This window comes from Acipenser ruthenus, chromosome 4, assembly GCF_902713425.1.
Source record: "Acipenser ruthenus chromosome 4, fAciRut3.2 maternal haplotype, whole genome shotgun sequence".
In the NCBI taxonomy this organism is placed as follows: Eukaryota; Metazoa; Chordata; class Actinopteri; order Acipenseriformes; family Acipenseridae; genus Acipenser; species Acipenser ruthenus.
Genome location: NC_081192.1, coordinates 43,537,859 through 43,564,982, shown reverse-complemented (window position 1 = coordinate 43,564,982; position 27,124 = coordinate 43,537,859). Strand labels below are relative to the sequence as shown.

Here is a 27,124-nt window from a genome sequence, read left to right as displayed (position 1 = left end):
CAAGATTTAATTAATCAAGAAATGTTGAATCAATTCTCAGTGCAGCTTCTGTAGCAAGCAGTGGGGTTGGGTCCAAGTTGGTTCAAGACAGGACCTTTTCAAGCCGCCTGTGTACTAGCCCCACTGCATTCTGACATAATGCCTAGCATAGGTAGCGATGACCAAAAATCAGTGGGAGCGCCATGCAGTAAACTTTCCTGAAATGGAAGTCTATGATTGCCATAGATCACTGGAGAGCAGAGGGGTTTCCTGGTGTGTGTGAGTCTGTCAAGAAGCCTAAACGAGGATTTTGTTTATTTGGCAATCGAAATCATCGGCAGACTGTGACACGATCTTGAGGTGATAAAAACCTGATGATATGTTTTATGTTGCAGTGGTCACAAATGGATTAAAAACAAGAAAACCATATATATATATATATATATATATATATATATATATATATATATATATATATATATATATATACAGACGTGCTCAAATTTGTTGGTACCCTTACAGCTCATTGAAATAATGCTTCATTCCTCCTGAAAAGTGATGAAATTAAAAGCTATTTTATCATGTATACTTGCATGCCTTTGGTATGTCATAGAATAAAGCAAAGAAGCTGTGAAAAGAGGTGAATTATTGCTTATTCTACAAAGATATTCTAAAATGGCCTGGACACATTTGTTGGTACCCCTTAGAAAAGATAATAAATCATTGGATTATGGTGATATTTCAAACTAATTCGTTTCTTTAATTAGTATCACACATGTCTCCAATCTTGTAATCAGTCATTCAGCCTATTTAAATGGAGAAAAGTAGTCACTGTGCTGTTTTGGTATCATTGTGTACACCACACTGAACATGGACCAGAGAAAGCAAAGGAGAGAGTTGTCTGAGGAGATCAGAAAGAAAATAATAGACAAGCATGGTAAAGGTAAAGGCTACAAGTCCATCTCCAAGCAGCTTGATGTTCCTGTGACAACAGTTGCAAATATTATTAAGAAGTTTAAGGTCCATGGAACTGTAGCCAACCTCCCTGGGCGCGGCCGCAAGAGGAAAATCGACCCCAGAGTGAACAGAAGGATAGTGCAAATGGTAGAAAAAGAACCAAGGATAACTGCCAGAGATACAAGCTGAACTCCAAGGTGAAGGTACGTCAGTTTCTGATCGCACCATCCGTCGCTTTTTGAGCGAAAGTGGGCTCCATGGAAGAAGACCACTTTTTGAAAGAAAAACATAAAAAAGCCAGACTAGAATTTGCTAAAATGCATATTGACAAGCCACAATCCTTCTGGGAGAATGTCCTTTGGACAGATGAGTAAAAACTGGAGCTTTTTGGCAAGTCACATCAGCTCTATGTTCACAAACGAAAAAATGAAGCTTTCAAAGAAAAGAACACCATCCCTACAGTGAAACATGGAGGAGGCTCGGTTATGTTTTGGGGCTGCTTTGCTGCGCCTGGCACAGGGTGCCTTGAATCTGTGCAGGGCCCAATGAAATCTCAAGACTATCAAGGCATTCTGGAGCGAAACGTACTGCCCAGTGTCAGAAAGCTCTGTCTCAGTCGCAGGTCATGGGTCCTCCAACAGGATAATGACCCAAAACACACAGCTAAAAGCACCCAAGAATGGATAAGAACAAAACATTGGACTATTCTGAAGTGGCCTTCTATGAGTCCTGATCTGAATCCTATCGAACATCTATGGAAAGAGCTGAAACTTGCAGTCTGGAGAAGGCACCCATCAAACCTGAGACAGCTGGAGCAGTTTGCTCAGGAAGAGTGGGCCAAACTACCTGTTAACAGGTGCAGAAGTCTCATTGAGAGCTACAGAAAACGTTTGATTGCAGTGATTGCCTCTAAAGTTTGTGCAACAAAATATTAGGTAAGCGGTCCCATCATTTTTGTCCATGCCATTTTCATTTGTTTTCTTATTTACAATATTATGTTGAATAAAAAATCAAAAGCAAAGTCTGATTTCTATTAAATATGGAATAAACAATGGTGGATGCCAATTACTTTTGTCAGTTTCAAGTTATTTCAGAGAAAATTGTGCATTCTTCGTTTTTTGTGGAGGGGTACCATCAAATTTGAGCACGTCTGTATATATTGTAAAGATTAATGGTGATTTGTGGGGCTGATGTTTTGGCTCTAGATAAAATCAAAAAATAAACTTGAAAGTGGTCATCTTAAATTGTGGTGTGTGTGTGTTTTGGGTTTTTTTTTTGGAGGGAGAGGGGAGTATTTAGAAAATTACAGTTCATATTTGCTTGGTTTGTCACATGTGTGTTGTAACCTGTTTCATATTAAAAGTTCCCTGTCTAGTCTTTTGTTTTATGTTTTTGATACTTCTATTTAATGAAACATTAGCAATATAAAAGGTGAATGTTTTACACACGGCATAGAATATGATATTGATATTGAAATTTTGCTTTCATTTTATTATGATTTCGGTTTGGATTATATGTCGGTTTTTGAAAAATAAAAATTCAACATGCAGGGGTTGTTAGACTACAGTAATTTTGTCAAATGTAAATGTAGGCATAAGGTATTCTTTTCCAAATAAGAGTATGGTGCTTGCTGAAGTACCAGATAACGAATTGGTGTTACATTATTGAGTGGACCGACCAATATATCATGAAGAGATGATCTGAGGAAAGTCATGCTTGTTGTATCCAGTAGTACATACACAGAAGGGGGTTAGTTTACTGATAGTTTGATCACTTGAGATTGGTCAAGATTATAGCGTGCTTTTTTGGTTTCTAGACACAAATTCCTGGATCTGGCAGTGGGGCTGTTAATATATATTTTTAAAAAATGCTTTCCAACTGTTTCAGGTCTTTAGTGTAGAGAAAGGTGTTTTTTTTTTGTTAGACCAAGCAGAGAATCACATAAATTTCTTTAACAGGGTTGTTTTTTGTCTAGGGAAGCAGTGTGGTTAAACATGATCAGCAACAATTTGCTTTTCTTAAACAAATTGAATTTAAGAAAATCATTGCTTTAATTAGAATAAAAGCCCTTTTACCTTGGGGGAGTTTGACAGCCTCTTGCAGAATAAGGGGAGACGACTACAGGGATTTATTAGGACAGAAGCAGTTATTGAGACTGGCTTACAAAAGTGAACTTGACTCTGAGAAAGAGGATACATTTATTTAACCAGTAATAGAATGTGGGATCTGTTCATTGATTGAGGTGTAGAAGTGAAAGGAATGGTTTAATTAGTGCAAAGTGATTTGCCAGCCATTGCATTGTTCCTGATACCCCAGTAGCAGATAACTTAAAATTTTGCAATGGGGAGGGAAAACTAAGCAAAGGCTACCTCTTTTTGTTGGAAAAAAAACTTTTGGTACTGTAGGAATTAGACTGCTATATATGTAACTGTTTTCCAGTTGCTATAAAACAAATAGGACCATCTCCAAACTCCTAACATATTTGATGAAATGAGCATTTTCTATGAAGTAATATGGATGTAGGTCATGGTGGCCTAGTATAGTCCTTAATTTGCAATCATTTTCCTGTTAGGACGATGGACCTCTCTGCATATTTGCTTAGAATTTACTCGGCACAGGCAGTTAAATTTAAGCAGTTTGTTACCAAGACTCCTTTAGCATACCATTGCAGGTTTGATGGAGATTATCACCTTGTTGCAAGTACACAGTGGCTAGTTACACTAGTAGTAAAGCATGCTATGGCTCAACATGCCGTGCAATGGGAGTTTTACTTCTATCCCTGAAAATACAGTAAGTCTCATTTGTAATGATGGCTGTTGACAGCAACATTAGACCCTTAGGAGACCAGAGGGCGAGCTGTCAGAGATTGTAACTGTAAGTTGATTCTAAAGTTGTCTAAAGACATTATTGTGGCCTGTCAAGAAGAGATAGCCCTTAACTGTTCTGTTATTAAACTGCATTTAAATTTATTGATGTATGATGATTTATAGCTATGAGGCACATTTTGAGTTTTTACATAATGCACAGCAACATTAGCTTTATGAACTTAACTTAATAAAGTGCTCTGCCTTTATAACACTTGTCATCGGGTGGCATAGGTGAGAGACAGCAATTTGTGTTCTGCCTTAAAAGGAGAATATAAGTTCTAGTGTTATTATGGGGCAAATGGGAGCCGTGACTGTACCACATTATAACTGTTCCAAGGCATAAACGGCGGCCTTATAATGAGGGATAACTGTATCAAACTTAACAAAATATTTAGTATTTGCTTTGTCTTTTTAATGTTAAAATGGTTAATTATAGCTAAAACTTCCTTTCATAGATCATTGCTTAATAAAATAAAATCGACACATTTATTTATTATTTAGGAGAAAGAATACAATAAATCAATTGAAAGATGATGTTAAAATTGCAGTTGCAGCACAAATCAATGGTCTACTATGTATTGGTAATTAACACATCAAAAGAATACATGTTGTTGAGGGACGGTTTCTCTAAGGGCAATGCGGTGGAACATTTTAATCACGTTTGCAGCATGATTGGTGTATGAGTGTTTTTGTGCCGATATTAAATATTGCATTGTTTGTCATTACAGATGTGATTGTACATACTAAGAAGGTTGTTGCCTTACAGGCCTATATTGAAAATAAAAGCTCTGTGTTCCCTGTAATGTTATTTCAGTACCAAAATGATAATTTGAGGATAAAATGGGTCCCATTTTCCCCTATTTTTAGATATTTTTCATTTGATTCCCCGGGCTATGGTGAAGCTTGGAGATTTATAGTACATCAGTGGGTGGCAAGAAGCTTTAAATAGGGAATGTGAACATACTGGACAAGTATAGTGCACACACAAGGGTAATAATAATAATAATGTTTATAATAAATACATTCCAAAAATGTAAATTGTCCGGTGGGACTATATTTTAGTGCGGAAGAATATTTAATACATTTTTCTTCATGATTTTAAAACATTGAAGTTAGTCTTTCTTATAATTGTTTATAAATTATTTATAAATAGCCATTTTATAAGCACAATAACTCACTCCATGGTGTGTGGTAAGAAATGTATTGCCACTTGTGGGTGGTTGAAGTCATGGCCCACAGCTTAGTGCTTCACAACTCATTCAGACGTGGGTAAGGTGTATCATACAACACGCCCTGTCTGTAAATTTGCCAGTCTGAGCCTTCTTGAAACACCAGATATTAAACTAAGTAGCAGACATCCTTGTTAAATTAACTACAAAATAAAGTTAATCTGTATTCTAATTCTAAATTCCTTTTACATTGTCGCCCTCTCCAGATTACCCCTCGCGAGAAAGCTGCCCTGAACTCCAGCGAGAAGCTGAAGGAGAAGTTCCAGCATCACCCCCAGATCAAACGCATTGCTCACCACAGCCACCTGCCTAAAGCCATCTTCAATCAGTCTAAAGAGCTCCGTGTCATAAAAGGGGCTTCTCGCAAAAAGTAAGTGTGCTGACTGTGATCACCTTGTGGTCGTACAAAATGTCTTGCTCTCTCTTTGTTAAATGAGGGATAACCAAGGCTTTAAAATCATGTTACTTACATGATCTTCGAATTTCCTACATTACCAAAAAGTCAGGAAAGTTATGTACCAGAAAACTGCATTTTATAACTTAGATCTGGATGTTCTTGATTGTTGCTAATGCACCGGCAATAAGGAGCAGTGCAGCATTAATCCTATGGAAACTAGCATTTTCCCATAAAAAATGCATATGTGCCTGTGTAGAAACAGGTACAGAGGTGATGCAGTGCAGGATAATCACACAAAGGAAACTGTAATCCGGTTTGGAAAAGGGGTCTTTTATTTGTAAAACCTCCCGTTCTGGTGACCAAACAATAATCCTCCGGCAATACACACCAATGTGTAAAGCATGGAAGGAAAACAATAGTAATGGTTTGCTAACCAAATAATAATCACACGTTATCTGCCCCACAATAATACTAAACACGGTCACCAGTCCGGGTGCGTGCAGTAGTGCTCGGGGTGGGTGATAACAATAGACCGTGACTGTGGTGGTGTTGTTCCGGGTAGTGCTGTCCCAAGGCGACAGCTCCGGAGATGTGTTAGCCGTCTAGTGAATTTACAAAACAAAAGACAATTACTAACAGTGCTACAAACAAACAAAACACTCACAAACTCTTTTCACAATACAATTCAATGGGGATCTCTCCCGGTCCTTCCAGTTCCCTTCCCAGTCAATACGTTCCTACAACTGAGTCTCGTCTTCTTCCAGACTGACCGACTTCCCGGCCCGGGGAAAGAACTGTCAGGCCAGCCTGTCCAAAGACTTCCCCTTTCGCTACTTAGCGCCCTCACAGGTCGGGAGGGAAATTTACCATCAAAACTTATATTTCTGTCACAGTGCCTAAAAAAATCCATAAGCTAGCAACTATATACTTATAAGCATAAATGCCTTTGCAAACATGTAGCATATTAGGGTCAAACATGATAAAGATATGGCAAAAGGCAATATGTAAGGTGCAGCACAATACTCATTTCATTTCCACTGCAAATAGTAAAAAATGGCTGAATAAGCTCGTTTACTCATATGGTTAGGATTTAACAAATGTATTGCCATTGGCAGCAGACACAGGACTTGGCTTTAAGTATTTAAAGAAAATTGGACCGCATATGGATTACTTTAAAAAATGCATGACTAAGCTAATGACACCCATAGCCTCCTACAGCTGCAAGAATATACCTGACCGTGTTAACTGTAGTTAGTGGAAAGAACATGGCTCCATCAAAGGAGGAAGTTTGTCAAACTGAATTTAAGGATCTTAAACAAACTGGAATGCCAAAGTTCAAGAATGTAGACACATAGTTTTACTACAAAATGTAATACATTTGTGGGGCACTGCATCTTTATACAAGTGACAATATGTATTGTATTATACAAGAAAATGCCAGCAAATATGGTAATACTGGCACGTTTATAAAGATTATAAACATTTCAATAGACAAAAAAGAGCAACCTAGATTTGTAATAGTGCAACTTCAAATATTTTAATTGACAAGCACATGACCATGTGTCCTGAGAGATCCTGAGATAATTTATCTCGTGATCTCGACATTAACACATTTCAGTTTTTTTCACTGTTTTTAATGAGCCACCATACATTTAAGTCTTAACTATAATTGTTATTTTTTTTTTAGAGGGAAATGAATCGTTGTAAGCACAGCAAGCCAGAATCTGTTCCATTTGTGTCGGAGAAGAGGAAGCACATTGTGGCTGTTGTGAAATAGTTAGGAGAACGGCTTGGCTCAAGTTATTCTTGACTGTTTTACTTTTATTCTAGTCTTTTTATAAAGACGTCAAACTGTTTGGACAATACACTGGTGTACATTAAGGACTTAATTTTGTCATATTGCACACTCGAAATAAACAAGGATGCAGAAGTTAGGTTTACTATCTTGAAAAAGTTTTGTTTTTTACACCTCTATTAAAAATGGCATTGAAAAAGCATTGTACTATTTACTGTGTCTCTGTGTTATTTTTATAATCCCTGTTCCTTTTTTTCCAATGAGGCTTGGATACATGCTTTTGGAGTAATGGGACATGTGTGGGTTATTTATTTACTGCAGTCTAAAATGTGGATTTGCAAGAACGTCTTGTAACCGATGAACTTAATGAGACACATTCAAGTAAGAATGCTTACATTTGCCAAGTGTAGCTTCTGTGTATCCTCACATGGTCTAGTGAAATCAGACATTCTGTAGATAATGCAATTTCATAAAGTGACACATTTCTTAGATTTTTGCAACTACCCTATTCCTGCAGCTGACGGAGTTTAGAACAGCAGCCATTCATCTCTGGCTGTTAAAATGGGATACACTAGCTGTGTGTGCTTTGCAGAATGAGCCGCTGTATTGTCTGTATTGTAATACTGTGCCCAGGAGGTTCTTAGCTTATATCCACTCAAGTCAAACAAGGACTGAGAGAATTTCATTATGAGTATTTCATTATAATTGTATTACTGTCTCTTGTGCATTTATTTGAAATGGATTTAGTATGCAAATTCTATTTCTCCAAAATAAACTATAGTGTTTCTGTTCCTGTGTGTGTGTGTATGTATGTGTATATGTGTGTGTGTGTGTGTGTATATATATATATATATATATATATATATATATATATATATATATATATATATATATATATATATTGTAATATAGCGGGTTGTGAGAGACGGCAGGGAGGGGGTTAAAACCTCCCTGCAAAGAAAGAAAAACATGTGAGAATGCACCGTATTGATTGCTTTATTGTTTCATTTAATTTGCTTATTGTTTAGTTTAATTGTTTTATTGTTAATTATCATCCGCACCTGGGCGTTATTAAAAATTAGGTCCAGGTGCGGGAGTTTAAAAGGAGAGCAGGCAGTCTGCTCGTGGCTGCTGAGTAGAAGGAGGCAGAAGAGGTGCTCTGTTTCCGAGTAGCCAGAGAAGAAAAGTAAGTGCGGTGTCAAATCTGGGTGTTTAAGTTTGTGGTTTTTGAAAAGTCGGGAAAACAGCTTAGCTGGGAAGGGTGTTCCCGTGTGTAAGTTAGTGCTCGTACAGAGCTAGGTGTTTATTTTGTGTATTTGTTTTATTTTTGTGTTTATTAAAAAATTAGCGCAACCGCGTAAGAAAATCCATTTCTGTGTGCTGGGTCGTATTTTTAAAGGGGCACGAACCCGTGAGTGCGAATCGTGATATATATATATATATATATATATATATATATATATATATATATATATATATATATATATATATATATATATATATATATATATATAAAATTAGTTTTCGGTATAATAATTATTTTTTGTTTAACATTAGAAACCTGGAGGAAATAGACACGTCTCAATAAGTGAGATCCTGTGCTGCGAATGGATGCATACACAGTTGTTTTCCACTGGAATGTATTATACTATCAACTAAAGTTCCTAACCATAGGACAGAAGTTATACAGTGGCTCTCAAAAGTATTCACCGCTTTTATTGTGTTACAACCTGCAATCAAAATGGATTTAATTAGGAGTTTTTGCCACTGATCAACACAAAAAAGTCCATAATGTCAAAGTGAAAAATAAAATCTACAAATTGTTCTAAATTAATTACACATATAAAACAGAAAATAATTGATTGCATAAGTATTCACCCCCTTTGCTATGACACACCTAAATAAGCTCTTGTGCAACCAATTGTCTTTAGAAGTCACATAATTAGTTGAATGGAGTCCACCTGTGTGCAATTAAGGTGTTTCACATGATTTCAGGTTAAATACACCTGTCTCTGGAAGGTTAGTACATTTCCTAACAAAAACTACATCATGAAGATGAAGGAACATTCAAAGCAAATCCGGAATAAGGTTCTTCAAAAGCACCAATCAGGGGTAGGATATAAGAACATTTCCAAGGCATTGAATATCCCCCGGAGCACAGTAAAGTCCATTATTAAGAAATGGAGAGAATATGGCACAACTGTGAATCTGTCTAGAACAGGCTGTCCTCAAAAACTGAGTATCCGGGCGAGAAGGGCACTAGTCAGGGAGGCCATGAAGAGGCCTATGGCAACTCTAAAGGAGTTACAGTCTTCCACGGCTGAGCTGGGAGATGCTGTGCATACGACAACAATAGCCCGGGTGCTCCACAAAACTAGCCTTTATTGGAGAGTGGCAAAAAGAAAGCCATTGTTGAAAAAAACTCACATCAAATCTCGGCTAGAGTTTGCCAGAAGGCATGTGGGAGACTCTGAGACTAAGTGGAAGAAGATTCTATGGTCTGATGAGACCAAAATAGAGCTTTTTGGCCTCAACGCTAAGCGTTGTGTTTGGCGCAAGCCTAACACCGCACATCATCCTGAGAACACCATCCCTACCGTGAAGCATGGTGGTGGCAGCATCATGCTATGGGGATGCTTCTCTGTGTCAGGGCCTGGAAAGCTTGTGAAGATAGAGGGCAAAATGGATACAGCAAAGTACAGAGAAATCCTGGAGGAAAACCTGCTGAAGTCTGCAAGAGACCTGGGACTTGGGAGAAGATTCATCTTCCAGCAGGACAATGACCCCAAACATACAGCCAACGCCACACTGGAGTGGCTTAAAAACAAAAAGGTCAATGTCCTGGAGTGGCCCAGTCAAAGCCCGAACCTCAATCCAATTGAGAATATGTGAAAAGAGTTGAAAATTGCTGTTCACCAAAGGTCCCCATCCAACTTGACGGAGCTTGAGCAATTTTGCAAAGAAGAATGGGCAAAATTGCAGTGTCCAGATGTGCAAAGCTGGTGGAGGCTTATCCAAACAGACTCATGGCTGTAATTGCTGCCAAAGGTGCCTCTACCAAATATACTCAAGGGGGTGAATACTTATGCAATCAATTATTTTCTGTTTTGTATGTGTAATTAATTTAGAACAATTTGTAGATTTTATTTTTCACTTTGACATTATGCACTTTTTTGTGATGATCAGTGGCAAAAACTCCTAATTAAATCCATTTTGATTCCATGTTGTAACACAATAAAATGTGGAAAAGTCCAAGGGGGGTGAATACTTTTGAGAGCCACTGTATGTAAGTTATCATTAAGCTTACTAGTAATGAACTACAACCTTTAAACTGGTACTGAGCCACTACAACTGTATATTTACAATGATGCTTCACAGTAGGACACAGTTATACATAGGTTTGCTATGACTGACAGGCACTGTAGCTGGCAAATGAAAGTGCACAGTCGGTGCAGGTCTTGATGATTGACAGTCATTTAAGCGAATGAGAGAATTATTGCGCAGCTTCAGTCAATGAGATCTGTCAGTACAGGGTGAAATGACAGTGACAGTGAAACTACAGTACTAACGGACCACTGAGATGATTGACAGCGACCCCTTGCCATTCAGAGCGGAAAGGAGACGGGACAGACAGTAAGTATAAGAACTACACCAACTAGAGATGATTTCTAAATTATTATTTTTGGTAAGAAAATAAAAAATAGCAAGTGGTTTTACCGATGTTTATCCTACATAAATTTATTTCAGTCAAACTTGATGATTTCAGGGAATTCGACGTTTAACAAGCTTTACCGGTTTAATATCGAAAAGTAGCAAGCCTAGTTATACAGTTCATGGCTCCCTAGTGGTGAAATGTTTCTATCCAAATGTAAAGGCTTAAAGAAACAAGCATGTCAGTGACATTCACCTCCACTGCTGTAAAAACTAAATTACAGCTATCAGTAACACTAAAGAGAACATCATCATTTGGCTACTTCAATTCAAAATGGCACTAGCCAGTCAGTGGTAAGCCTACTTTGGTACAGATGCCATGAAACATGAACTGTGAGCGGCAGACTTGGTAAACGATTATGGCAATATCCTGGTCAACTAGGACACAAATTCTACACCAAGCACCAAAGCCTTAAGCATCTGTGTGGGATATTGATTATCAGACATGTAATGAAGGCTGCAGGGAAGCGTGGAGCCCAAGGCACTATTGGACAAGATTGGATTAGGCCAGGCACCATTTGAGGTTGATTATATAGTACTAATAGTGCTGATGTTAATATCATATAATATCATAAATATAATATAATATAATATAATATAATATGTTACATATATGTTTGGAAAGGCAGAGTGAACACTATTCTAGGGTGTGTTATGTACAGTTGTTGGTCCATGGGTAGGAATTACACACTTTGAGGTTTATTCAATTGACTTAAACATGTCAGATCCTAATATCACAACCATTCAAATCAATAAAAAAACACTATGTGTAGCAAAAAGAAATACATAAAAAAGGTCACCAATTAATTTTTATAATTTAATTACAGACAGGCCTCAAAATTCACCAGGTCTAAGCCTTAGAGTATAAAATGGGTTAGAAACGTGTATGTCTTACAAGTGTTTCTAGCTTAGAAAATTATTGCTGGGAATAGTTTACGACAAGTATTGCCTGGTGTTAAATTACCCTAAGACAGGTCCATCTGTCATTCATTTGTATTGAAAAAAGGGGTAGGTGTCAGCCCATGAAAGTTCAGTACTATGTGTGTCTGCCATCACACAATGACATGGTACATCCCATTAATCATGGGCCCATTTTAGATAAGGGCACCCTGGAGCTCCTGCTGAATGCTGGGTTGCACAAAACTCTGTAGAGTGTCCCAAGCACACTCAATAAGGTTCAGGTTAGGAGATCTCACTGACCAATGCATCCTCTTGATTGTCTCCTGTTCAAGATAAGCAGTGATGTTACATTGTCATCAAAATTAAATTTGGCCCCATAAGGTCTCACTATCTCATTTGGTTACCTAAGAGCAGTGAGCGTCCCCTTCTGTTTGAATCTAGTTCCCATAAGAGAAAAGGACCTAGGAGAGGGACAAGAGTATGGTTTCAACTGAGGGACTGCTGTGATACCAGTGATTTCTGTTCTTTTAAAACATAACCCCCTCGCAAACAAACACCATTTCCAAGACAACATTGACTTTATCTCTGGTCCACCTAGGGCTTTAAACGACAAGCTGGAGAGTTTACAAAGATTCTAAAATATGAGAAAATGTATCCAATTACAGCAGTCCCTCAGTTGAAACCACACCCTCGTCCCTCCCCTAGGTCCTCTCCTCTTATGGGAACTAGCCTTGACTGTCCCCTTCCCTGTAAGCTGATTCCAGCCCACAGCACGACAGATCCTGCTCCAGATTTATAGTTTTCTGCAACATGCTGTGGCAAGAAATGTTCACCACATTGTCTCCAGATCTGACACGCCTGTCAGTATAAAAAAGACAGAATCAGGATTCATCAATGAAGAGTACCCGCTTCCAATGCCCTTCTCAAACATTCCGGGTTAAGCGTGTCAGAGGTACACACCTAACGAAGCATGTGAACCATCTGTGTAGAAATTGAAGATGGTTTGTCAATTGGGTAGCTTTTGCGAAAGGTTACCACTGGTTTGGTATCAACTCCACATATGGGAGACCACACTCATTACTTAATCAACATCTATTTGGCTCTGAGCCATTACACTTACTGTGCAAACACACAAGAAGTGTATTCATGAATTAGGATTTTCACAAAACGTTGTTTGGAGGGTGCAGCACTATCATGTGGGTCTCCATTATTTGTTTTCAGGTTCAGGTGAAAGTAATATGGCTGCTATATTGTGGTCATGTGGCTTTTTGCTTTTTGGATGATAAATGCTTTGAGATAGTGGCTTCATATATTGGTATACAACTGTATTCCTGGCTGTATTTTTGCTAAGCTAATACTGTTGCTTTGCCATCTCAGAGACACCTTTTGGAGTACGCTTAACGTTTGGCTGCCCTTGACATTGACTTTGACCTGGTATGGATGCAATATTGTGGTCTTACGATTTAAAAGTGACTTCTGGATAGAGACAGCACACTTTGAGATACTGAATTTATAGTTACACACTTGTATTCTATAACTTAATCAGGCAAGTTCAATTATAGGTGTCGTTCAGTAAGAATTACTCATTCTACTGCCTTATTGTTTCAACTGGATAAGAGACTGCACATTTAGCACATAGCTTTAGCTTCATAATAACCATTGTACAAATCCAAAAGATGCCATTCCCCTTACATTACGTGAGAGATGATTCACAGTTATTATTTTTTTTAAGTATAATGTTGTAATACAACGTTCATACCTTTTTTCATGAAATAAGGTATAAAATTAATCAAAGAATGACAATAGTTTAAAAACCTCTGTTTTAAAAGAATGTTGAATATATATATATATATATATATATATATATATATATATACAAATGTCTTAAGATGCCTAATTATACTAACGAAGATGCTTTATACTAACATAATATATAGTTTTGTGTATGTAGAGAAGACTGTTCATATATCTCTGGCCTACATAAATATCGACATTTCCTATCAACGTGAATTGGAGCATTTTTACATTGAAAAGATCGTATCTATACTTGTGAGAACCACTGGTAAATTCTAATGAAATGTGTGTGTTAGACAAAAAAGAGCCTAATTATACAGGACAACACCACTGGAACAAAATGTAACAGAAACCGTTGACGATTAAAGTTTTAACACACAATCAGCGTTTTTCTTAACCAAATGACTATTATTAGCTTAAAAAGTATATGGTTATATAAATATCCATAAGCTACTGGTTCCGTTAATATGACAAGAGATCACATTAAAAAAAAAAGTACGCAGAAGCTTTTAAATCCTGAAACAGAGGATAGTTAAATAATGTAATTATGCTTTTGCTGACCTCAACTTCGTCTAATGCATTTCTTCATGAAAATGCCAGAAGATCGGAGTAATTGAATTAGGTTGATCTCATAATGGTGGCAATATTTGATTTTCCTTTTCATTAGACGAGGGATTTTGGGGGGGCCACTGGGATACGATTGACTCTGATCCAACGTATCGAAATCCAGTCCGCGTTTTAGATGTGATTGCTCTGGCTTCTGTCAATGAACGGGTCTCTGCTTCTCGTATCCGCTCCCACCTCAGGACCCGTTTAGCTTTGTTCTACGTATGTCACTTGCTCCGCCTACACTTCCTATTGGGATTTTTTTTTTTTTATTGCATCCATTTTTGTGCATTTAAGAAATCTCCAAGAATTAGGAATCGAGAGAGGAGAGCAAGGAAGAGAGAGGAGGAAGGAACCAAGGAAAAAAGGACAAGACACGTTTATTGCAAATATCCTATGACAGCAATGGGTTAGAAAGGATTTAACATGATTTCAAAATAAAAAGGCAAACAGCTGATTTTATATTCTTCTGCACATGCATAAATGGATGGAGAGACAGAATTATGAGTGGAATACTTGCAGCCGGTGGGACTGATTGCAATTTCTCCGCAACTCAGATGGGCTTTTTATTCATTTGTTCTTCCCTTTTAAAGTCTCTGAGCCAGGAATCGTGGTGTTTTGAGGATCCATTGTGTGAATCTTGCAGTCCAGCTGGCTTTTGGCCGTTGTCCTCCCGGTTGCTGGTGATTACAAAAGATGTCTTCTCCTGTATAGTATTGATGTGACCCAAAGGAGGCTTTTATCATTTATCTTGCCTCCTTCGCTTGTGAAAGACACGGCAAGTTTTGGGGGTTAGTTTTTATTGAAAATTGTATATCTTTCTTTATTCAAAGTCCCTGTTGCGTTGCCTTTTTTTGTTCACCTTTTTATATTATATATTTTTTAAAAAAATACTAAAGATGTCTTCTCCATACCAGTATCGAAGTGTTTAAATTCGCCACTCCTCCTTTTACCAATCTAGTAACTGAGGAATCTGAATCTATAACTTTTAGATTTCAGTATATTATATATAGTTTCCCGCAATTAAGTCAGTTTGCTGCTGGTTGTTGATCTTTTTAGCAATTATATCTAAACATGTCTGCTCCACTTGGGCCCCGGGGCGGCTCTGCACCTCCTCCCCCTGCTGTCCTGCCAGAGGTGCCGGACCTCAGCCACCTTACCGAGGAGGAGAGAAAGATCATCCTCGCCGTCATGGACCGACAGAAACAAGAAGAAGAAAAGGAGCAATCCATGCTGAAGTAAGTCGTTTAGAACATAGAATATTGAACCGAAGCACGGGGAAAGGGGCTGACGGTCTTGATAGCCCTCACACACTGGTTCTATTGCAAGCTGTACACTTTGCATGGGTAGCTTAGAGGGATGGTGATTTATGGAAATAACCGTAATTAATATATACAAATAATACAATTTTATAATACACCGGTATTGGCGGGTAGTGAGCGTTTTAACATGTGACTATCTACTTAAATTAAATATGGCTGCATACACATGTACAGTACTATGCCGATATATGTATATAATAAGGTTTAAGCAAAACGTAATTTAAATAAATACAGATTAAATCCGGGCAAAGGCTGTGAATGGCATATAACCTTAGGGTATTCCCCAATAATGTGATCAGATGATGTAGAGATGTGCCATGATATATTTCTGAATGTGTAGGACATCTTTTTCTGCCAGCTAGCCATACCAGTGGCCTACTCTTTACTCTATTGGTTTTGGGTTGGGTTAGCAACTGCCGCCATCTTCGTTTAAGCTCTACAACTCCTTTTAGTAATTTATTATAAACCTAAAAATATTCCTAAGCGGGCGGCGTACTGTGGTATATTAAACATTGGAGACCATTTATGATGTTTATATCAACGATTTCATGTTTTTTTTCTTTGGTTTAAAGATACGATCACAATGTATTCAAATAGCGTTGTTCTCTCCCCCTGCATCTCTTGTGCTGTGAACACTTCAGTACCACGGCGCTGTCCAGTTTGATTTAAGGCGGAGCTCACTTTCCCCTTTTCATCGTTGTTAGTGTTTATTGCTCTACTACTAGGTGGTATTATAGTGGATTGAAATTGGTTCAGGACCATGTTTCTTGGTTTGAAACACATTGATTTAGTTTCAGTTGTTGTTCACACGAGGTACAAATATAGACATTTGATTTATAAAGTTAAAGCTTACCAATTCATATTTCTTATATTACTATATTTGTCTATTTAAGACAATATTTTCAAGAGTGATCAATATTTTTACGAGCTGGTGATGGTTCCACACGGGTTTGGGGTTTGTTAGTAATTCATCTACAAAGCCCTTGGCTTGATTAGCATTATAGAAGGCCAAATGATTCAAATACATGTAACACCTGGTGGACGATGGTCAATGCATGTATACGTGTTCTTCTAATACAGTACATTTATTTGTTAGGTATTACATTCACATTACTATCTAGTTGTGTGACAAGGGTCTAACATAGTTTACGTTTTTTGTAAATATGTCAATTTTACGTAGTTAAACTACAATTATACGTAGTTACTGACCATTTACCTAAATTATTTACATTTGAAATTGTTGTTGCATGCTTCTTAAGACTCCTTGTTAAATGAGTGGTCTATAAACCTACTGGCACGCCACACTTTCTACAGTAATCGTTTCTCAAAAGTATAGCTTTGTTAATTTTTTGCATACTTTCTAGACAGTCATATTACTCATTGCTTCCAGCTTACACGGAAAACAGTATGTAATTAAGAGACCGTAATAAAACGTGTTTGTCTGGGCGTTATAGACCACACATTTGTTATGCATACTGTTAACATGAAGATTCGGGGTTTTAGTCGAAGCTCAGCTACTACTTACATTCCATGTGAACCCAGGCCTTCTGCAAATAGGTAAATGCAGGGCGCCACTGCAAACAAAATGTATGGTACAGATTACTTTTTATTTAATGTGGCAATTATAATGTGTGACTTTTATTTTATCTTAATGTAAACATAACATTGCAGCTTATATTCCATTCTATACATATGTAGATGTAACACCCTTTGCTTTTTTAAGTGCATCTTTTAAAATCTTGTGTTCAAGGAACTGTCCCCTTTTTAACTTTATTGAGAAAGACAATACAATACCATTTGAGGTCAAAATCGTACTGAGCTGGATCACTAATACAAAGTTTGTTTTCAGATTATTTTATTTTTACAGTTCATTTTCGATAAAGTGGATTGTGTTATGATCATTTTTTAAAAGCATTTTGATTGTAATATTTTGATCTTTGAATGATGTTTAACTGTGGCATAAGGCACATTTCTTTACCACTCCAGTCTAGAAATTGTGTCTTTAGACATGTGCGACTTGAGGAGTAGTAGATAATCCCCAAGAATATGGTTGTTTTCACAAACACCCACTTAATTCAAGATTTCTGAAAGGATGCCTGGAATTGTATAATCATAATGAATAAAACCCACACATCACAAGTATTACTGGGGCTTCTACAAGCTTTGATATTTTAGATATAGGATTCCAGGCCCCCATTTCTTACTAACACACACTATATAACTAGAGTTGCATGCTATTGGGGTTACACCAACAAAAAAAAATAAAAAACTAAACTACTACAAGACCTAAGTTGAGTCCACATGGTCTGAGCCCAATTTCTAATGGAAATGCCACATCACATAATCATTGTGGACAGTAGCTATATGGACATGGGAACAAAGCTTCCCTTCTTCCTGTAGAGGGCTCTCTGTAGCAGGGTTGAGGCACGCGGGCAATGTGTGGTGACGCTCTCATTGCAGCAGTATAACGCAAAACCTGTTCATTGAATAATCTGCATTACTGCCAATCTAGAACTTTTCTGCCACATTCGCATATGTAAATTAATAGACCAGTTGCCCAGTCATTAATAAAAACCTGGGAGTCATAAAGAGAGAACCTTTAATAAAAATAAAAAAAAGTATGTTGTTGATTTCACTGAAAGCCACATAGCTCATATCAGATACCAGTATTCACAACCCATAATTCTATTGACATGGTGCATAAATAAAAAGGGTATCTATCATGTTTCCTGGAATTGCCGAGTGCTTTCAGTACACACTTTTTTTTTTTTTTATGTAACACTAGGTAGCAGACAGGTGGCTGTTGGGAGTGTTACTTTTCAGTATCACTTCCCTTCATGTCTGGTACTGCCTCCTTTCACACTGACCTGGCTTCTTTCTTCTTATTAACTAGTTGTTTACATCAGAGCAGTCCAAACTCATTAAACAGGTTCCAAATTTAAACACACAACATTTGTTTTTACACTTTGACTTGATTCTACTAAAAAATATTGAATTTCATTGTGGTGCTCAAGCAGTCCTATATAGCTCAAGAGCCCTCCATTGGACAGCCCCGGTCATTTGAACTGCTCCAGCCCTTTCTTATTGTGTTTGTGATTCATTTCGCTACTCAAGAAAGGTGCTAGATCAACAGCATTAGTTATTTCTTAGCTATCCACCTCAAAGGGATAGCAATGTGAGCTTTCCAAGGCCAAGTTCTGTCCTGGAGGGAGCACAAGGTAGTTTGTATCAGAATCTGTGTATATGGGTGACACACTAACATTTTTACATTTTACAATTTATATACATTTTGGATGTAGGCCAGCTATGGCAGCGTTATCATGTTGCAGGATCATCCATTTTTAATGCAGAATTGCACCTTATGTTAGGTGGAATTTATCGTAAAAAAAAGTTGTTGCTTGATCAGTGCCAGTGTAGCCACAGACAGTGAGATCAATGATGAATGACATCCAGTTGATTACAGCTATGATTGTTTATGGAAGTTTGCTGTCTTCAAGTCCCAGTATTCTAAACAATGGAATTGAATGTGCTCTGTGTATCTGGGATCATTCATGTTTGTCAGTTCAATTGTAGTCTTAACTAGCAATGTGACGTTGAATCAGAAACTTTAAGGAATTGCTACAGAACATTATCCAACATGCCAAGTTTAGTATTTGCTGGAACGTTGCTTCCCTAAAATATGTGAGCTGTGTACCGAATTCCAATTCCATGTCCTCCTGGTTTTCTACAGTACCTGTCCACATTCATTTCTAAAAATGCTTAGTTCTTGTGGAGATGTAGGGCAGGCCAGTGGGGTCAATTCTCTGTTTTTGTAGTAAAATCATCAAAGACACTCCCTAGGAATATGATCTGTGGCCTCAAATTTAGTTTAGTTTAGTTTAGGTTAAGACTTAGGTTAAGAAGCTTGTTTGGAGATGATTCCTTGCCCTCTCTGGTATTCTGTTTGTTTGTGAGTGTGTGCATGTGGGTGGGCCACATATCTACAAGCTGTGGGAAGATATGTTCTCTGTGAAAAATTAAGCATCATCTTCACTATAACATTTTTTTTCTTGGGATCAGTTCCAGAAGGGGGAACCCTGATTCATAAACAAAACATTTTTGCCCACACAGCAAGCCTCCATTTTGGCCAGTTAAACCATCAAGCCATTAGTTAAGTTTACAGGGTAGCCAATGTCACAGGTCTCACAGTCGACCCAATGGCCTGTTTCTGTGCTGTTGCTGTGCCCACATTTATCTTGAAACAGAGGCAGATCTAGATATGCATCAAGACTATGAAAATCAAACATCTTAAAAATAATTCTAGCTACAGCGCTATTTTAATAGTTTAAACAAGGTTTAGATCGGTTGCCATTTAGATGAACTGAATAGACCCCGCTCTCTTGTAACAAGACATCAGACTTGTGGGCTACATTAATAGAAGTGGAAGACACTCTGTGAAATCCCTCCAAAGTAAAACCAATTGTCTTGCACAATTAGGAGCTCTGTTTACATAAGTGTTTCAGCTGGTCGTCATTTAGTGAGTTGGTCATAATTAGTTGCTTTGTTAAATAGTGCAGCTGCAGTGTGTCACCTGGCCAACTACAGTACCTCGTCAATAGTAGTTTAGACATTTCACATCTGGCATCACTATCTACTTTGAATTTATTTGATAATATATAATATTTAACCAATAAAACCACATGAATATGACATATCTTATTTGCAAGCATGTAAAACACATATAGGGTCAATATATTTAAGTGAGAATTGAAGGATAACATCAGTTTATTTCAGTGGGTATATTTATAATTTTTTGGTTTTTGTTTATGGTCAGTTAAAATAGAGTAGCCTATTTATAAACTGTAAACAGTTTTTAAATGGTCTCAACAAATTGAAATCCAGATCAGTAGAGAATCATTAAGTGGCAGTAGGAAATTAATACATTTTTTCATGTAAAATATACAGTAGTTTAAAAAGCCTAAATATGCAGGCCCGGTTATAGACATTATGACCTTAAATGGATAGTCAGATACACAGGACTTGGTTCATAAAGCTCTAACCAGCTGGTAAATTCGTAAGACTGCAGGGTAATTACTAGAGCGCTAAGCCTTTATGAATAGAACCTACAGTTCCTATATTTTCCAAGGAGGATAACTCCAGGATTTACTATATTCTGAATTTCAATAATATTGTCAAGGATTCTAAACAACACTTTTATCAATCCTAGAGAAACATGTAATTAGGATTCCCAACAGATTCGATAAATAATCCATAAACTGTATGTGAATTAATGTTTTTTTTTCAATATGCCATTATTTTATTTAAAACTATTACACAACCATTCAATCTATGAGTATCATACTCACTGGTGAACAGCAACAAGATATTTAAAGTAACGTCGGCATAAATGTTGGTACTACAAATGTAATCTTTAGAATACTGAATACTGAATTGTAAAGCAAACCACTTATTATTTTATCATGAGCTTGGATTGGAGATTCATCTACCTTTGTGACAAAGATAGGGTATTTTATGTGGCCTCTTTAAATGTATTCCTTCAGTTATGTAACAGCCTGGTGTATAATTTATGTGACCAGAATTATTTTGTTTAGAATAAAGGGGTCAGAGGAATACAGATGTGATAACTAAAGTAGAGACCAAGTTATACAAAATTAAGGCTGACTTGCCCACACCGAAACACACACATAACTTTATAACTTGGCCCCTTTTATAGATATTGCATATTTATATGGCTGATCTATTTAATGAACTGTTTTTGTACATTCAATGTTTTTTGTGTTCATTTTAACATGCTGTAAGGACAGAGAAACAGGAGCTGAAATAGCAGTTTGATATGTAAACCTTTAGCAGAATGTTATTAGCCTGACAGCCTGACCTTACTGCATCTCCCAGGTTACTTTGAACACATATAATGTAAAGCAATTGCTAGCTTTGCTACGATCCATCACCCTGTTCCTAACAGGTGCAGTCGGGAGCAGTTCCCATTGCTGACTTCACAGTTTTTCTACCCTCAAGGCAGAGTGCAACATAATATGAAGTCCACAGGGCTTTGGTGTCAGCTGGAGCTAAAACAAAGCTATGAAAATCTACTTATGCTAGACATGCACTTCCCAGCAGCTGTACAAAGGCGTCTGCAGAACCTGCTTTGTACATACGCACATGTAGAATGTAATACCAGGGCAGAGCCATAGTGCAAAAAAACCCTAAACTTTTTACTGTGCAGTTTAAAACCATATCTGTATGAATTGATTCCTAAATTTTGTAACAGCATTTTCTATCCAGCAGAAACCTAGAGGAAGTATTCTTACAGGGATATAAATAAGCCTCCCATTGTGGTCTGAGTCTCTCCAGGTTTACTATAAAGCTAATCAGTTACACCAGAGCTTGTGATCTGGACTAACTTGATGTGCAATGGGAGTCCTTCTTCCATCCCTATTTTAATTTAGCGTGTTGTATCTCCTGTGATAAGGAACTGAGTCTTAGGACACATTAGATGTGTAGGCTTGTTTTAATGAAAAATGTCCCTCCTTTTATCATTGTTTTCCCTAAGATAATTATGTAAGGGAATGATAACCGAAGTGTGGCAGCAACTGTCCACTGTGCTATGCTTTTGCACTGCTAAATGTACTCCATAGGTGTTACTTTCTTGATTTGATGCAGCCAGGACCTAAGGGTTCCTGAGGACACTCACCTACTGTCAGTGTATAACAGTACATCATTTTAGAGATTCAATGGAAAGCAACATTATTCATTTCTGATAGACGTCATGCTAAAAAGTGCTACATTCCCAATAAACCCACGCACCTAACAGCAGCGTTCATGTAAATGAATGGATCCTTTGGCTCCCAGTTTGAAAACCCTTCAAGTAAATAAACCCAGCTGTAATTAGTCTTATAGCTCAGCCCTTAACCACTGCCAAGAAAGTGGCATGAGTCAATTCTTGGACCCTGCTTACCTGCCTGTGTGGTGCTTGTTGTGAAACCGCCTAAATTCATTATAATGTTAATGTTACTGAACATATACTTGGGTTTCATACTACTGACAATTGCATTCTCTAAAGACTTTAAAATCCACCTGTCATGAGTGCTCTATAAAGTAATTCTTGCCGTTGGAAAAAAATAAAAATAAATAACTCCCTGAGCCCTGCACCTGTAAATCACTGGTAGTTTTTCCTTTCTACTAATTACAAAGAAATTAGGCATTCACTTAATGCCTAACCCTAACCCTAGGGTTATTATTGACTATTATAGATATGTCTTGTATAACTAGATTTTCCTTTGTTGTCCCATAGATAAAACAGATTTCATTTAATTTGTGTTGAATTATGTGTTTTCACAACGTCTAGTAAAGAAGGCTGTGAAACTTATCCCAGAAATCAGTATACAAGATTTTACATCAGGTGACATTTTAATTGCGCAGAAAAGGAAGACATGTTACAAGGAATGAGTGGAGGTTTCTGAGCACAGAGCTCCAGTAGGACTGCAGGCAGTACAGCACAGTCAGTCTCATAACATCATTATATTAACAGCTGAAAACACTGGGAGGCAGACCTATTAACTGTGGCCAAGACAGCAGGGGGCAAAAACAGGCCATCAGCAATATTCGAGAGCAGTGGAAGAGAAGTTATCTCTATATTATTTTTTATATATGATCCTTTATTCCCTTCAGCATACTTAAGTGCAACTAGTTTTATGCCCAATAAAGTGTTTAAGATGTTTACAGGCAATGCTAACTACAGACATGTGTATTAATTATTCTTATTTTGAGGGGAAGGCCTAATTGTTATATGAAGATTTTTTATGAATTGCATACACACATTACTTGCTAAAGATCTGCATTTACATAATTAAGAATTGGTGTATTTTGTAAGGGTAGTATATGGAATGTTAATTGGGCTCCTTGTTATGATTTATTTGACTCCTAAGACATGTCCTGTTATACCTGGGTATCAATGCACTACGATTAATGTAGTTACATGTAATGTAGTTGATTTTTTTGAGGATGCAACATCGACAATGGTTCATTGCAAAGCATATCACATGGTTTATTTAGATTTCCAGAAAGCTTTTGACAAAGTCCCGCCTAAAAGATTAATCCTCAAACTGAATGCAGTAAGGATTCAAGGAAATGCATGCATATGGATTAGGGAGTGGTTAACATGTAGAAAACAGAAAGTACTGATTAGAGGAGAAGCCTCAAAATGGAGCGAGGTAACCAGTGGAGTACCACAGGGATCAGTATTCCTCTGCTCTTCCTAATCTACATTAATGACTTAGATTCTGGTATAGTAAACAAACTTGTTAAATTTGCAGACGACACAAAAATAGAAGGAGTGGCAAACACCGTTGCAGCAGCAAAGGTCATTCAAAATGATCTAGACAGCATTCAGAACTGGGCAGACACATGGCAAATGACATTTAATATGGAAAAGTGTAAGGTAGTGCACGCAGGCAATAAAAATGTCCATTATAAATACCATATGGGAGATACTGAAATTGAAGATGAAAAAGATCTAGGAGTTTATATTGACTCAGAAATGTCTTCATGGGGAAGCTATAAAAAAAAGGCCAACAAGATGCTCGGATATATAGTGAAAAGTGTTGAATTTAAATCAAGGGAAGTTAAAACTTTACAATGCATTAGTAAGACCTCACCTAGAATACTGTGTTCAGTTCTGGTCACCTTGCTACAAAAAGGATATTGCTGCTCTAGAATGAGTGCAAAGAAGAGTGACCAGAATTATTCCTGGTTTAAAAGGGATATCATATACAGACAGACTAAAATAATTTAATCTATTCAGTCTTGAACAAAGAAGACTACGCGGCGATCTGATTCAAGCATTCAAAATTCTAAAAGGTATTGACAATGTCGACCCAGGGGACTTTTTCGACCTGAAAAAAGAAACAAGGACCATGGGTCACAAATGAATTAGATAAAGGGGCATTCAGAAAAGAAAATAGGAGGCACTTTTTTTACACAAAGAATTGTGGGAGTCTGGAACCAACTCCCTAGTAGTGTTGTTGAAGCTGACACCCTGGGATCCTTCAATAAGCTGCTGGATGAGATTCTGGGATCAATAAGCTACTAACAACCAAACGAGCAAGATAGGCCGAATGGCTTCCTCACATTTGTAAACTTTCTTATGTTCGTATGTAACAAGTTGAAGTCACAAACCAACTTTCTAATTATTTTGCTAAAAAAATGAACCTTTGTACTATCGAAGATAATATGCTACTGCTAAAGCGGTCAATTACATGGTGTGAAGATGCTTTAAGAACAGCCACACTGTGGTGCATATTGTTAAAAAGGAGAGTTTAGAATTTTTTTTTTTTATCATAGGCTTCAGTTTTTTTGGTGCTTTTGAACTTAGTGCTCCTGAAAGGGGGCTACAGTCATGCACAGTGCCGGTGTAACAAACCCACTGTGTAGAGCTGAACTGTGCTTTTAGGGTGTTGTATGTTTAAACCACTCCCCTCTGGTGAGTTTACAGTATCTCCTCAACCACGCTGCACACAGAGTAGTAGCTGAGTGAGAGAGGTAGCAGGGCAGAAGTGTGATGGTTAGGTGGAAGCTACTATATTCAGAAGCTACGTGTAATGATATGTCTTTCTGGAACAATCCTGCCTAGAGATATGTACTGTATGACCAAAGGATCCTTGAGATTTCACAATAAATCTGATATTTGTCTGCTTTTTACAGGCCTATAAGTGCCTTCAACCCCAAACACAACCCTTACACTGATAGTGGCGCTTACACACCTTTCTCTTGGCATAAATACCCTTTTAAAGCAGTGCCTGACTGTTATGCCAAATGTAGTCAAGCCAGGTCTTCAGAGATGATGAAAGGTTTGCGAACAAGCTTGCTGTGCCACTTTGCCCCTTAGATTATTTTTTTTCCACCCGGTATTAAAAATGTTCATTAATCCTTCAATGTGTGACTCAGTCCTATGCACCCTGGAGCTGTCTGCCCACATTTGTCTAGGTCTGTTTTTTTTTTCTTTTCTGCCTGCCTAGAGACTGCTTATTAGAATAAAGTTTTCAGTTACTGCAAATCCTTGCATAAAACACTAGTGAAAAGATGAGTTGTTGATTAAACGTTAATAGTCTGACTTTTCATCCTCCCATAGTGGAGTATATGGTGCTATTTATGTAAAAGAGAAGATAATAATAAACTCTATAATGGAGAGGAATATTATTTATGCAGTGTAGCTATAAATGTGGTAAACATTATGTCTGCTTTGTTCGCTGGGTTACCTGGCAACAGTTTTTTTTCCCCTTATTGAACAATCAAAGGTCACTACCATCTGTCATGACACACCTGTGGGCTGCTGGCATTGTTAATAGGGATGCTCTTGTTGTTAATAGGAATTTCCAGGCAGCATTGTACCATGCTATTTATATACTAAAAATAGAAAAGGATAAGTATTGTGTACATCCCACAAAGGTTACTACAGAAGTTTAACCCTGCACGTGCACTACCAAAGGGAAAGTTACATAGACCTTTTTTCTGTTAGACCCCAAAGTAAAGAAAAATAAGTATGCTGCACAATCTTTACGATACTAATATTGTTTAAACAGTATAATCTTTCTGGAAAATGACCACTAGTAAAGAACCACGCTGTGTTAAAGGTGGTGGTGGTGGTGAAAACAGTCAGGGCTTGGATTCTTATACTTTTGATTTATCATGTACACATTATTTATACAGTCAAACTGACAGCAAAGACAACCCCCCCTCTGCAAGAAGGGTTGCACCATTGACTGTAGAGCATTTCTGTATCAAAAACTTTCAATGTGCCTGTTTGCACTCCATTGCTGTAGATTTCTGCAATTTCTAGTAATTCATTAAACATTTTGAAAATGAAAGCTATTTTTTGTATTGTTTTTCTGGAGGGATTAAACATCATTGTGAAACTGCAAGAAGGACTCGGTTTTGCAAGGAGGACTTTTTTAGATATGAATGAACTCCAACTTACTTGGAACGTACCTGCATTAAAAAATACATTTTGGAGGTAAATCTTGACAGAAAGTTGGAGTGTAGTATATTCAAGAAAGAGGTTTCCCCTGCAATGTATGTAGGAAAAATTCGTATGGATTTGCAATTCATATGGATTTCCTCAGTTAATTGGTGCAATTTGTATGTAAGTATACTTATTCAATAGGGACAGCACAATAAAAGCTTTAATTGTGTTATATCAGAAGAAGGCTGTGGGGGTACTTATGCTGAGTTCACATCACACAACCTGAGGGTCATTCCATCTCAAGTGAGACAACGAGGATGCTGGTATGTCACAGAAGTTAATTGATAAATTCATGCAGTATGATAACGAGAAATGGACAATTCCAAATGTTCAGGTAGACACCCTCGGTGTTTAAGCATTTGTCCTTTCTTAACCCATTTGTTCATTTGGTGTCTCCTGGACCATTTCATTGTGCTGTTAATGCCAATATATTATTCCTGTGATTTTTTTCAAGTCATGGGACATTTTCTATTATGTTGCCCCATTTCTCTTAGAAAAGAAGCTACTGTAGGAAGAGAACGCTGCTCGGAGTGGTTTTAGTCCCTTGCTA

The 27,124-nt window shown here is 37.4% G+C and overlaps 2 protein-coding genes across 28 annotated transcripts in view; both read left to right on the top strand.

The window, feature by feature from the left end:
• Positions 1-3,449: 3,449 nt before the first annotated feature.
• On the top strand, positions 3,450-7,408 carry dcaf13 (ddb1 and cul4 associated factor 13). The gene is made up of 3 exons (XM_059023422.1): positions 3,450-3,455; positions 5,239-5,402; positions 7,119-7,408. The coding sequence occupies exons 1-3, from the start codon at positions 3,450-3,452 to the stop codon at positions 7,204-7,206; spliced, it is 258 nt and encodes an 85-aa protein (XP_058879405.1). The 3' UTR covers positions 7,207-7,408.
• Positions 7,409-14,463: 7,055 nt separating this feature from the next.
• Positions 14,464-27,124, top strand: part of rims2a (regulating synaptic membrane exocytosis 2a) — a 281,737-nt gene continuing 269,076 nt past the window's right edge. For 6 of the 27 annotated variants that reach the window (XM_059022393.1, XM_059022391.1, XM_059022414.1 and 3 more), the window contains exon 1: positions 14,466-15,473. In XM_059022393.1, the coding sequence (XP_058878376.1) occupies positions 15,310-15,473 (164 nt within the window). In that variant the 5' untranslated portion in view covers positions 14,466-15,309. Of the gene's footprint in view, positions 15,474-27,124 lie in introns of all 27 variants that reach the window. The other 21 variants (XM_059022400.1, XM_059022397.1, XM_059022396.1 and 18 more) reach the window with 7 other exon arrangements.